Below are 15,269 nucleotides of genomic sequence, written 5' to 3'. Positions count from 1 at the left end.
GTCTACCCAGCAGTAGGTGGGGACCTGGATGTTAGTCGATTTACGGATCGTATTCTGGGGTAATGGTTAGCCAGTGCAGTTGGCGAGTTGTCAGGTCTTCTCGGATTATTCCTTAACACTGGGTCATGCAACTCGTTAACTTTGGGTGTGGTTGTTGTGTTGGCGACATCTTCTACACCTTAAGCAAATTCACGCCCATAGGTGGCCCTTGGACCGGCCATCCTCCAACACGAGGGGCAACCATTATTATTAGTAGTATTTAAACTCCATATAAATCACAGACTATAAAACCCTCCCCTCACAGTAGTACACAATAGGTCACTCACTGCCCATCTCCCTCCCCTCACAGTAGTACACAATAGGTCACTCACTGCCCATCTCCCTCCCCTCACAGTAGTACACAATAGGTCACTCACTGCCCATCTCCCTCCCTCACAGTAGTCTCACTGCCCATCTCCTCCCCTCACAGTCACAATAGGGCACACCACACAGGCTCACCACTGCCCATCTCCCTCCCCTCACAGTAGTACACACAGGGTCACCACTGCCCATCTCCCTCCCCTCACAGTAGTACACAATAGGTCACCACTGCCCATCTCCTCCCTCACAGTAGTACACAATAGGTCACTCACTGCCCATCTCCCTCCCCTCACAGTCGTACACAATACGTCACTCACTGCCCATCTCCCTCCCCTCACAGTAGTACACAATACGTCACTCACTGCCCATCTCCCTCCCCTCACAGTAGTACACAATACGTCACTCACTGCCCATCTCACCACACTAAATATTGCTTATATCATTTTCATTAATGAGAAAATATATTAATATGAACAATATGTAAATGATGAGTAGTTTTTTGGGGGTTCTTGCGTGTTATCTTATATTGCATGACCTTATTCGGTACAGTGTCTTGAGTTACAGGAAACTTCACCTTCACAAGATATCAATGACTTAAACAAAAAATAACTATATAGACAATATTATTAGAGGTTTTAGTATACATATAATAACATATTTATTGGTTGATTATATATAGACGGGGGTAAATTATATATAATCTTTATATTTTATATTGGACTTGTTGGAGGATTCGTAAAGGATTATGGTATACGATTGAAGAATTTTTTAAGGATTCTGAGATATGGTTTTAGGATTCTTAAAGGATTCTAATATATGGTTGGAGGATTCTATTTTTTCTTATATGTTATAGTATTTGTATAACGATATAACCATTTATACAATAAGAACTTAGTAATCTTATATTTCCAGAAGACTAAATTTTGTCAATAAACAAATATGAATTATAATCTAATTTGGGGTTTTCCTGCTTCCTTCCCATGAGTTTGTTTCATTACCATTAAGCTTGGGTTGTCCTTCACCAATACCATAAAGCTTGGGTTGTCCTTCACCAATACCATAAGGCTTGGGTTGTCCTTCACCACTACCATAAAGCTTGGGTTGTCCTTCACCACTACCATAAAGCTTGGGTTGTCCTTCACCACTACCATTAAGCTCGGGTTTTCCTTCACCACTACCATTAAGCTTGGGTTGTCCTTCACCACTACCATTAAGCTTGGGTTGTCCTTCACCAATACCATAAAGCTTGGGTTGTCCTTCACCACTACCATTAAGCTTGGGTTGTCCTTCACCACTACCATTGCTTCTGGTTGTCCTTCACCAATACCATGCTTGGGTTAACCAGCAGGTTGTCCTTCACCTACCAGCTTGGGTTGTCCTTCACCACTACCATTAAGCTTGGGTTGTCCTTCACCACTACCATAAAGCTTGGGTTGTCCTTCACCACTACCATTAAGCTTGGGTTGTCCTTCACCACTACCATTAAGCTTGGGTTGTCCTTCACCACTACCATTAAGCTTGGGTTGTCCTTCACCACTACCATTAAGCTTGGGTTGTCCTTCACCACTACCATAAAGCTTGGGTTGTCCTTCACCATAATCAATTCTCATATATGTCTTTACCTGTAAATAAAAATAAAAGAAAATAACTACCGTATACCTACTTTTGCACTACACTGTATGAAACAATTACAGCTGTAGAGGTGACTTAATAATTTAATAAATGAAAAAATAATTTAGTTAATGATTGATTATATAAACAGTTAAATAAATGTACTGTATATATGATAATTATAAATATGGTGAAGAAGTTTAGTATATGTTCTATATTATAAAACCCATGGCTACTGCTTAACATATAGGTATAAACAAAGGATTAATAAATGAATCACAGAATAAACAACAATAACAGTGTAAACTATGCAACAATAACAAAGGACTGTAAATTTAGTATCAACAGGTAGTTTCACCCACTCTCCCCCATCTTACTAAAACCTACCCTCATAGCCCCCATCACACGCCCACCTAGCCTCATCCCCCCACCCCACCTAGCCTTATCCTTTACTCACTATCCCCGTACCACATACTACACCCCATCCTCCCACTCCAACCTACCCAGCCATCCATACCTTCGACTCACATACTCACACCGCATTCTCACACCGCTCTTCCCAATGGTCATAAATCACGTTCACCAACAAGGCCTGAAGGACAACAGCTGCTCTCTTTGTCAAACTCTCGCTTATTCCCTCACTCACTCACTCCGTTCCTTACTCTCCATTCATTGTCTCTCCCTCTCACTGTACTCTCCCTCCTTACTTCCTTCCTTCCTTCCTTCCTTCCTTCCTTCCTTCCTTCCTTCCTTCCTTCCTTCCTTCTTTCTTTCCTTCCTTCCTTCCTTCCTTCCTTCCTTCCTTCCCTCCCTCCCTCCCTCCCTCCCTCCCTCCCACAAGCAGGTTTTTGAGCGAGGACTCATCAATACTTGACTCAAATTCATGGAGACAATTTGAAGGGTTGCTGAAGGGTGAGATAGATCTAACCTAACCTCACCTCACCTCACCTCACCTCACCTCACCTCACCTCCAACAAGTCGAAAATGTTAAAACTACACAACAAAAATATTTCCATCAATAGTTATACAAAATTTTACGAATATGATCCTAAGGCTTTACGGTGCCTCGGTGGCGTAGTGGGTTGTTCTCTACAGGTGTGATCAGTTTAACGATGGTTCAGTTAACGATGGTTCAGTTAACGATGGTTCAGTTAACGATGGTTCGATACCGTTTAAGGTGACTTTTAAGGGGTAAGGGCTTGTTATGGTTAAGTCTGTCACCTCGAAGTGTAATTGCAAAAACTGAGGAAGACATTTTAGAATATGATGGAGATATTAAAGATAAAACAAATCATAAAAGGTCGAGGAAAAAAGTAAAAACAAAAAATAGTGGAAAGTGAGAGTGAATATTCGAGGTTGTGAACTGACATTGACTATTACAGCCAAAATAAAATATTAATAATGAAATCTTAGACTGAAAATTGAAAATGCATACTTGAACAAGAAACTGGAACTAGATATTATAATAATTCAGACTGAAAGGTAAAACTGAAAAGAATACTGTAAGCCTGAACTTAAAAACATAAGGCTGATTGACCAATTTTATTACTAACTGACTGACTGACTGGATCAGCGAATTGGCTGAAACTTTTACGTAAATCATCATCACCATCATCATCATCACCACCACCATCATAATCATCTTCATCATCATCACTGTTATCATGATCATCATCATGATCATCATGATCATTCAGTATCAGACCAACGCTGGGTGAAGGTCTCCACCATACAGTAGATGTGAAGCATCATGGTAGTAACTCACTGTAGCCCTTCTTGGAGGTACTAGTCTCCCGCCTCTTATATAAACCACTGCTTTAAACCGTCTACTGCATCACCCTATATCATCCCTTCTATATAACCCCTCTATATCACCCCTTCCCCTGCTATAAGAAATTTCAGATATAATTTTATTTGTGAAATCTAAATATTTTTAATGTTATTGACGTTAAATGTTATTAAAAAAAAATATGTATATATATATATATATATATATATATATATATATATATATATATATATATATATATATATATATATATATATATATATATATATATATATATATATATATATATATATATACACACATATATATAACTGATTATTCCCCTTCTCGATCTACTAGGTTCACTGTTGCCATCACACTGGTCATTGTATTTTCTAGCCATTTACGTTTGTTGCTTTATCTGGTGTTTATGTTTGAAGATATGTTTGTTTGTTCGCGTGTTATTGTTATCTATCAAGTCGAGTCCTAATGTCACAACAATTATTTATTGAATTTATTTGTTTTTACTCCGCAAAGGTTTTTTTTTCTTTTATTTCTAATTCTACTCTCAAGATATTTTTCTTGATTAGATTATTTATACATTTGTTTGTATTAATGTATAGAGAAACACACACACACACACACACACACACACACACACACACACACACACACGTACGTACATATATCCTGCCAAGCAACTACAAGAATAAATAACATAAGGGCAGATAGCGAGTACCAACAACTGTGTAACACAAGTTCACTTATTAGTTATGAGATAAGAATATATGTAAGTAGTGTAGTTTAAGAGGAAATGGGGTCCGCTTGACTCATGAACGTACTAATGGATTTCTTACTGGCAGGGGGGACATTGGAGTAAGGTGTGTGAGAGAGAGAGAGGGAGAGAGAGAGAGAGAGAGAGAGAGAGAGAGAGAGATTTGTAAATAATTCTTCAAAGGAATTATTGTTGTTTAATCCTTTAATCCTTACCTAATGTATTAAGTTTAATGAAATATTAAAAAATAAATAAATGAAGATGACATAGAAAGATAGGTACAATATACCATATTGGCAACACAAGACAATTTTATGGCACGTTAGGTTTAAAAGACGTAATTTAAAGTTAAACCAAGACATGTTTGATTGACGTTATGTTTTAAGACAAGTTTAAAACACGTTACAATAGGTGTTAAGAGGGACATGTTAAGACAGCTCAGTAATACGTTAATGTCACGTGAATTTTAGAAAGGAAATACTTAGGTCAAATAGTTCAATTTTTATTATCTTATTTATTAAAAACTTCAAAAGAGGTTCAATTTTGTTCTTATCTTTTGGGGAGGTTCGTATTTTCCTAACGTGTCAGTGTTCAATTTTTTTTAATGTGCAAAGGCTCATTTTTCCCCATATGGTAATCGTAAGAAAAACACACATGGCAATCGTAAGACTAAGAAAATATGTCGAAAGGGAAAATATTTGACAATCGTAAGGTTAAAATAAACATATGTCACTAATATGAAAAAGACACATTATAATTCTCATCACATATGTCACTAATATGAAAAAGACACATTATACCTCTTCATCACATATGTCACTAATATGAAAAAGACACATTATAATTCTCATCACATATGTCACTAATATGAAAAAGACACATTATATTTCTCATCATGGCCCGGGTCGGTATAAAACTTTTTCACAAGAGTAAGGAAAAAAAAAAACTCAGCCATTTCACTCTACGGTAAAAACTAGCCATTTCACACCACTGTAAGAAGACATTATAAACAAACTTCAAACAAAAACTACAAACAAAAATATTTCACATCACAACACAAAAAATACAACGAAAAAAAATAAGCTAAAATAGACAGAAAATACAACTAAAAATACTTCACATCACAATATAATAAATAAGACAAAAAAAATCCCACTTTCTTCTCTATCGACAGAATAAATCCCTCCATCCTGTTCTAACCTCACTCATCCTCATTTTACCATAGGAGTAGTGTTAGGATTTACCTTCCCTTTGTAATAGGATATACCCCTACCATCCTCCTCCTGAGTGAATATGAGAGTTGTAATGTAATTGTGGGACCATTAAGGACAGAGAGAGAGAGAGAGAGAGAGAGAGAGAGACACAGACAGAGAGGTGTACCAGGCGACCTCTCCTCCAGGGTCACCGCCGTCACACTGCCCGCCGGACTTACCCCGCCCTCCTATTTATAGCCTCCACACGACTACCATATGGAGGGGGATTGTTTTTGTTTTGATATGACGTCACCGTGGGGGAATGCCAGCTGCTCGATGTTATATTGAATTTTGCGAGATGAAGGTTGATATTTTTTGCGCGCGAAATATATGATTTAATTTTTGTATTTTTCTAACCACATTTGTTTTTCATTAATCTATCCAGTTTTCGTTACCTCCTTATTTATAATTATTTATCTTTGATGATAAGTGAAGTATACAAAATCAAGACAACAAAATGGTGTTTGTTTTATCTAAAGCATAAAGAGGTACATTAAATCGGTGTTTGTAAATTAAAAAATATAATAGAATTTAGGTTTTTTTGTTCGTCTTGTTTTCATGCCTTCTTAGTCCAAGTTATAAAAAGTTATTCCCAACGAGGAGTTCAGTTTCATTGGTCCTTGAGCCATTGTAAAGACTTAGTAACTCTCCTTATGGTACGACGCTGTACTGTACTTATTCCCTTGTTTGTAGTTCAGTATCTAATCATTCATTCAGGTGGTTAGTCAGTCATTCAGTCACTAATCAGTCACAGTTAATAGCTAATCAAAGTCATTTTGCAATTAGTCTGACTATCACAAATCAGTTAACTACTGATTAGTCACTTAGTCGTTAATCAGCTAGTTGCAACACTCGCTTAATAACTAATCTGTTAGTCACTAATCGCCAGTTATCCAAGTCGTTCAAACAGCCTTACAATATTAAGTTAAATAGTTTGTTGACACACAAATATTTTTATCTAGGTTAAGTCACCACCTGTATGATACTGTCACCACCTGTATGATACTGTCACCACCTGTATGATACTGTCACCACCTGTATGATATTGTCACCACCTGTATGATACCGTCACCACCTGTATGATACTGTCACCACCTGTATGATACTGTCACCACCTGTATGATACTGTCACCACCTGTATGATACTGTCACCACCTGTATGATACTGTCACCACCTGTATGATACTGTTACCACCTGTATAATACTGTCACCACCTGTATGATACTGTCACCACCTGTATGATACTGTTACCACCTGTATAATACTGGCACCACCTGTATATGATACTGTCACCACCTGTATGATACTGTCACCACCTGTATGATACCGTCACCTGTATGATACTGTCACCACCTGTATGATACTGTCATCACCTGTATGATACTGTCACCACCTGTATGATACTGTTACCACCTGTATGATACCGTCACCACCTGTATGAAACCGTCACCACCTGTATGATACCGTCACCACCTGTATGATACCGTCACCACCTGTATGATACCGTCACCCCCTGTATGATACTCTCACCACCTGTATGATACTGTCACCACCTGTATGATACTGTCACCACCTGAGAACTAAGCTACCTGTACTGTCAGCCAAAATTTACTCATGAATTCATATATCTATCCGAATAAATTGAATGCACCTTGTCACCTTGTATCTGGACTCATCCACTCCAGCCTTCCAGTGGATAGTTTATTGTGTCAGTGGATAGACTTTAGTTTTGTCTTCTGTTGAGGGGTTAGGTTAGGTTAGTGAGAATTGAATCGTATCGTTACCTGAGGCTGGGTGAATTCTTCTTACCCGTGTGAGAATATAACATCCCCTTCGTTTGAGATTAGTAGAGAAGATGAGTGAGAAGGATATAAGGACAGAATGAGAGAGGGTGTAGACAGACAGACAGACAGATACAGAGACAGACAGATACAGACAGACAGACAGACAGACAGACAGACAGACAAAAAACTCAACTTGCATACCTCAGGAAATAGTAAATAAAAAAAAACAGATGATGAAATTAAGTACAAGATGAGTTTTCCAGGAATACCAGCGCTATAATTGACTACCTGAAACCCAATAAACTTTATCTTTATTATCTATCTCTGTTACAAATGCCTTCATTATCATACTTTCTCTCTCTCTCTCTCTCTCTCTCTCTCTCTCTCTCTCTCTCTCACTTAACCTTTACTAAAGTCTAAAACACCTTCTTGGGTTGTGTTTTAAATCTCTGTAAAATTAACCTTTGTAATACGTATAAATACCTTAAACCTCACAAAAATAAAACCATTTTAAAAACATACAAACATCCCGATGGGGTATTTTATAAACCTCTCTGTAATTGACTTTAGATTATCCTTACTATACAAATATCAATAACTACTATATTAATTTATTCATTTATTCATTTATTCTCGATTTTATTACCGTTGTTGACATGCTGGAATAAAATGTATAGAAACAAATAAAATAAATCAGTTGGCGAGATATTTTTTGTTTCCGAAACGAATAAAAAATTCCGTTTTATTTTTTATGTAGATCTTTTTCTTGTTATTGAATTTTTAAGATTTGGAATTATGTTTTTTTTCCCTAATGTTTTGTGAAGTTATAGAATGTGCTTTGATTCACCTCGTGAGTCTTGTATTAAGTAAACAGAAGGTAAACAACATATTTCCAGGTTACGCTACTGTTCATTATATATCCACGATCTGGAGTTAGAGTTTTTCTTCCCACAAATGTATTTAAATCGTATTTTTTTATCTCGTCTACATGAATCGTAAATAAGACGATTGATAGACCCAGATATTTTTATTTTCTCTCTGTATGACCAAATAGGTGAGAGTAGATGGCGCCACGACGGTCATCTCATCTTTGATTATGATAATGATGCCCCGGGTTAGGTGTTCCCCTGCTGTGTTAACGTCGCCTGCGCCTCCTGCTGTAGTGTTGTAGCTACCACCTGCCAAGACCTACCGTGGTCTCCGTCACCTCCTGAGGTTCTGGGGTCATGTGGCTGTGTTTGGACCACTCAGAGAGAGAGAGAGAGAGAGAGAGAGAGAGAGAGAGAGAGAGAGAGAGAGAGAGAGAGAGAGAGATGTGTGTTGACAGAGGAACAGATATAGACGTGCTTAGACATAAATAAAGTATAGACCTCGAAATGGAATCATATATAGAGAAATATTGTCATATACTAGACACATAAATAAATTCCGATCTAGAGATACACGTTAATGAGCTAAGCTGAGTGAACGGGGGATCACCTGAAGATTAACCCCTCAGCTTATATCACATCAAAATTAGCCACCCTAACGCTGACCTAACCTAACCTAACCTAATCTAGTCCTCCTTAGATAGCTTTAAGTTGGTTAATCTTCAAAATAAATAAACTAGGGTGTCTAATCTTCAGGAAATCCGTAAATGAGAATACACTGAACACATATTGTCCACACAGGAAGTTAAACAGTGCTGGATGCTTGGCTCGCCCAAACACTGATGCTAGACGTAATCTCCACTACTTTGAGTCAGGCTAGGACAAACCCTCACCGACAAATAGACACGAGAGATTAACAACAATGTCTCAGGAAAGTTTTTTTTTTTTTTTTAAGGTCTCCGGGTCTCACGTACACTGCCCTACACTCCTCCCACGCAAGGACTCGACTAGCGTGTCCAAAACCACACAACCAGTAATGAATGGTCGGGTAATACTCCCACTATCCCTCCCCCCCCCTTCCCCCTTGCGATGTAAACACAACCTCAGATACCAGATAGTTTAATCAAAGCGACACATTGGGTCATTTATTCCCTCCTGGTGTTTATTCATTCTCATATCTCTCTCTCTCTCTCTCTCTCTCTCTCTCTCTCTCTCTCTCTCTCTCTCTCTCTATCAGATGTCCTGGCGGGCAGCTGTCCACGTTTTACTTACCTGTCTGTCTGTTTCTCTTGGTGTGTGACCGTCTTACTGTCTGTCTGTCTGTCTGTCTGTCTGTCTCTTTTGTTGTGAGACCATCCTACTGTTTATCTATCTGTCTGACTCTCTTGGTGATTTATCTATTCAAGTCCTACTGTGTGTGTGTGTGTCTGTCTGTCTCTTGTCGTGTGGCCTTCCTACTGTCTTTCTGTCTTTCTTTTAATGATTTAGCTATCCACAACCTACTGTCTGTCTGTCTGTCTGTCTGTCTGTCTGTCTTACCTCTTACGTCCTGGTGTTTCCTTTCACTTTTTACCCCCCGCCAGGCTCCAACCAGGTAGGGATAGAGATTGTTTTTGTGTCTGTCTGTCGATCTGTGTCTTTGTAATCATAAGTTTCTCAATAATGTATACATGATGTGTATACCGGCATGTACACAGAATAATGTATATATTTAGATAATGTATGTATATAGGAAGACTTTTATCATATATAACAAACGCCTTCCATAATATTTCATGAATTTGTTTAATAATATTTAGTTTTCTATGGAAGGGTTATGTAGGTGAGAGTGTTTATATTTCCGTATTGTTATTATGACATAATTTAAAACACACACACACACACACACACACACACACACACACACACACACACACACACACACACACACACACACACACACACACACACACACACACACCTGTCCTTCGCTGGATAATCTAAGCACCAAGGAATCGATAAACAGAAAAGAGGTTCACGAAATCCAAATAAGAACTGCCAAGAAATGACAGATAAAAAAATAATAAAAATGTAGAGTAAAGGACGACCACTGACGAGAGAGACAAAGACTTGATAGAAGAGAGAGAGAGAGAGAGATAAAAGGAAGTGAGACAGACAGATAGACAAATAAAAAGAGAGACAAATCAAAGGGAGACAGATAAAAACAGGTAAAAACAGATAAAAGGGAGACAGGTAAAGGGGAGACAGGTAAAAGGGAGACAGAAAAAAGGAGACAGGTAAAAGGGAGACAGGTAAAGGGAGACAGGTAAAAGGGAGACAGATAAAGGGAGGCAGAAAGGGAGACAGGTAAAAGGGAGACAGGTAAAAGGGAGACAGGTAAAAGGGAGACAGATAAAAGGGAGACAGATAAAAGGGAGACAGGTAAAAGGGAGGCAGATAAAAGGGAGGCAGATAAAAGGGAGGCAGACAGGTAAAAGGGAGACAGGTAAAAGGGAGATAAAAGGGAGACAGGTAAAAGGGAGACAGGAGGGAGACAGGTAAAAGGGAGATAAAAGGGAGGCAGATAAAAGGGAGGCAGATAAAAGGGAGACAGGTAAAAGGGAGACAGGTAAAAGGGAGACAGGTAAAAGGGAGACAGGTAAAAGGGAGACAGGTAAAAGGGAGACAGGTAAAAGGGAGACAGGTAAAAGGGAGACAGATAAAAGGGAGACAGAAAGAAAGACATAGATAAAAGAAAGGAAGTAAAAGAGAGAGAGCAGGTGAGCGTGGGAGGCCGAGCCACGCCTATGTCCGGGGTAACAGCTGTTCACAAGGACTTGGCAAGACTGTTCCTTTTAACCTTAGCCTATATTACTTACCTACCCACCCCCTCCTTACTCTCTCTCTCTCTCTCTCTCTCTCTCTCTTTTTGTTCATATTTCTCCTCTTTCTCCCCTTTCTCTTCTTTCTTTCTCCTCTCTCTCTCTTTGAATGTAATCACTCAAAATACCTCTTCGTAATGACCCCTGTTATACTATGACACTAATTACAAGGAAGCAAAGAGAAAATGATTCCCCCGTAACAAGTCCTGATAATGACCCTTACAGGCATCAGATGACCTCAACCAGTCCTGATAACCCTAAGGTCAATGTTTTGAACCTTAGATGCCAAGAGTTGAGAATCATGGGTTCACGGTATCTGGAAAAGCAACGTGTGGTAATTAAAATCTCTTATCAGGTAAACGTAATGTAATTTAATTTCACTATAATTAATACGTAGCCCAGGGTAGATAATGTCATTGAGAGAATTATGAAGGTCATGTGATGCTCGTTCTTAATGTGAGGTGAAATTATAACTGAATTGTATTTTTGTTATTGTTCTTTTCTTTTCTTTTCATTGTTTGTATGGGTAATTATTGCGTGATTTCTTGATTTTTTGTATGATTTTATTTTTATTTTGTAATATTGAATCCTAACGTGACAAGTCAAAAATTGTCTCGGTCAAAAGAGTTGAATCAGTATCATATGTAACATGGAATCAAACGTAGTCTGTCCAGAGAGTGTCGAATTAGCTGTTCTTGGTTCATTCATTGTGAAATCAAACAAGGTTGAATCAAACTGCTTCGAATAAAATGGAGTCGACTTAAATAGGGTTGGATCAAACAACCTTGATTGAAAGCATGTCGAATCAAACTCGAATCAGATAAACGGTTGGATCAAAGAGCTCATCTCGGAGTCTTTGAATAACGAATCAGAAATCCACGAATTAAATTTGTTTGGCCAAGAAACAAATATCCCACAATATTTGGCCGAGAAAATCAAATATCCCACAATATTTGGCCGAGAAAATCAAATATCCCACAATATTTGGCCGAGAAAATCAAATATCCCACAATATTTGGCCGAGAAAATCAAATATCCCACAATATTTGGCCGAGAAAATCAAATATCCCACACTCACATAGTCTACACACCACCGCCACAACACGACAGGCAAACGGTGATGTTTCGGGAAAAATAGTGATAAAATTTCTTAGACAATGGAAGGATCGGGTCAACTCGTCTCTCTCTCTCTCTCTCTCTCTCTCTCTCTCTCTCTCTCTCTATACACTCGTTCTCTCTTCTCTCTCTCTCTATTTATCTCAGTGTTCTTTTATTGTGTTCATGTATTAGCTATTTGTATACAGGCCTCATCTTCTGTATATATTTTTGTTTATGTACTTAAACAGACAAAGACAGGCAAGCAGGCAGATAATTGGACTGATTGACAGAAGGAATGACAGACAGACGACAGATAGACAAACAGGCAGTCAGGCAGATAAGTGGACTCATTGACAGAAGGAATGATAGATAAATAGACAGACAGACAGACAGATAAATGAATAAGGGGACTGATTGACAGGACTGATGTATAAAGAGACAGACAGACAGACAGACAGACACACCCCTCTCCCAAACATCCGGTGTGGCACAATCCCCATTTTCTAAAACAAGTTACCGATGGAGTTTTATCTCGATTACAACACATTGTTCCTCGTTCCGGGAGGTGGAGTGTGACGCGTTTTATTAGGGTCTGATCTTTACGACTCTTGTTGTGTATATTTGTGTATTTTTAAAGTTTATTGTGTTTTTACGTTTTTTGTGTTTTTACGTTTTTTGTGTTTTTACGTTTTTTGTGTAATTTTACGTTATTTGTGTTTATGTGTCTTTTGTGTATTTTTACGTCTTCGCTGACTGGCTATTCTCTCTCTCTCTCTCTCTCTCTCTCTCTCTCTCTCTCTCTCTCTCATAGAACACCTGTATCTCGACACCATAGAACACCTGTATCTCGACACCATAGAACACCTGTATCTCGACACCATAGAACACCTGTATCTCGACACCATTGAACACCTGTATCTCGACACCATAGAATACCTGTATCTCGACACCATAGAATACCTGTATCTCGACACCATAGAACACCTGTATCTCGACACCATAGAACACCTGTATCTCGACACCATAGAATACCTGTATCTCGACACCATAGAATACCTGCATCTCACTTTACCAGCCCCGCGTCCAATCTACCCCCTAGAGAGCCTCCTGTGGCTAAGGGGAGAAAAAACTTCCCTGGCTGTAAAGGAGAAGAGATTATCGCATCATTTATACAACATCTTGAAGGGCTGAGGATGGTGTGAGGAGAGGAGGTGAAGGAAGGATGGTAGGAGAAGGAAGAAGGTGAGGAGGAAGAGGGAGGAGAGGAGGTGAAGGAAGGATGGTAGGAGAAGGAAGGAGGTGAGGAGGAAGAGGGAGGAGAGGAGGTGAAGGAAGGATGGTAGGAGAAGGAAGGAGGTGAGGAGGAAGAGGGAAGAGAGGAGGAAGGATAGACTTAAAGGTGGTTACATTATTGCATCATTTATAAAAACATCTTGAAGGAGAGGAGGAGGAAGAAGAAGAGATAGTAGGAGGAATAGGAAAGAGAAGAGAGATCGTATGAGAAAAAAGAATTAAGGAGGAGAAAATGGGAGGGTGGGGGGGGGGCTTAAGAGGGAGAAGAGAGGATGGTGTAAGGTAGAGGAGAAATTATTACATAGAGGAATTAACTTGAAGGGTTAGATTGATGGGAGATAGAATACAAGTCAGCTGGAGAGAGAGACACCATTTGAGATAGCCAGGGAGAGAGACCATTTGAGATAGGGAGAGAGACCATTTGAGATAGGTAGGGAGAGAGACCATTTGAGATAGGGAGAGAGAGAGACCATTTGAGATAGGGAGAGAGAGAGACCATTTGAGATAGGGAGAGAGAGAGACCATTTGAGATAGGGAGAGAGACCATTTGAGATAGGGGGGAGGGAGAGACTATTTAAGATAGGGAAGGAGAGACATAACATGAGATAAAGAGTACGAAGAGGAAAAATGAACATGAGAAACCTCCGAGATAATTACAAAAAAATATATATTATTTTTTATTGAAGAGGACCTCAAGCTGTTCACGAACAACTGATGAGATAGAAAGAACCGGTGAGAAACATGACAAAAATATACGTAGATAAAGATATAAAGATGAAGCATAGACGGATAACTTATGATAAGGAAACAGAGGGAAATGACTAAAGTATTATTAATCGGTGAGATAATTTGAAGTTTGACATTGTTTAGATAATTTTACAAACATTTAGGAAAATTGATTATATGTTGATACAGTATAGATGCTTCTTTTAATTCTGTAATATATTGCTAGTATTACTCTACAGGTATTAGGACAAGGTGTGATAAAGACTGCTGCTGTAAAGGTTAAGGAAAATAATTCTAATAAAGATTACCGTAAAAAAATTAAAGACTAGTAGAGACTTTATCTTTCAGGTATATAGTAGATGGAAAAAATCAAAGTCTGGTTTAATTAGACTTTGGGAAAAGTTACCTGTCGTAGGCATAGTCTTATAGTCCATATAAAGAGTTTTATTACCAGGAGATTTTGGTGATCGTCTGTTACTCTGGCACTAAACTTGGAGTAATGGTCTATTGGCTAACGTGTATGGTGAGGCCAGGCGTGGTGCAGCAACTTGGTGAAATGAGTGTGGTGATCCATTGTCTTAGGGCTGGTGGTATGTGTCTTATAGTTTCGAGTCTTATAGTCTGAGGCTGTGCGAGTCTTTATGGCTGGTGTTTTATGGGTGACTTTGTAAGATTAGCGTCTTTAATCAACGTGTAAATGATGTAATAAAGAACCATGTGGTTTATGGGTCATTAAGTGTCTGTTTGAGATATATTTAGACCATGATCTGTGAGAACACCAAGTAGCGGTCGTAAGCGTAGACTGGAGGTGTACTAGTGAGCTCAGGCTGTCGTAAAATGAATCGGTACCACAGGTGAGTATTTACGTCC

General features: G+C 38.7%; 1 protein-coding gene across 1 annotated transcript in view; it reads right to left on the bottom strand.

Annotated features, from left to right (window-relative positions):
• LOC121864690 (proline-rich proteoglycan 2-like) overlaps window positions 1-8,780 on the bottom strand; it is a 61,018-nt gene extending 52,238 nt beyond the window's left edge. Inside the window, exons 1-2 of the mRNA XM_042363847.1 lie at window positions 8,745-8,780; window positions 1,725-1,982 (exon numbers count right to left, since the gene is read on the bottom strand). Of these exons, the coding sequence (XP_042219781.1) occupies window positions 1,725-1,982; window positions 8,745-8,780 (294 nt within the window). The remainder of the gene's footprint in view (window positions 1-1,724; window positions 1,983-8,744) is intronic.
• Between the last annotated feature and the right edge of the window lie 6,489 nt (window positions 8,781-15,269).

Source organism: Homarus americanus, unplaced genomic scaffold, assembly GCF_018991925.1.
Source record: "Homarus americanus isolate GMGI-L3 unplaced genomic scaffold, GMGI_Hamer_2.0 scaffold57965, whole genome shotgun sequence".
In the NCBI taxonomy this organism is placed as follows: Eukaryota; Metazoa; Arthropoda; class Malacostraca; order Decapoda; family Nephropidae; genus Homarus; species Homarus americanus.
Note: the sequence above shows the minus strand (reverse complement) of the source record. Positions and strands in the feature narration are given on the sequence as shown.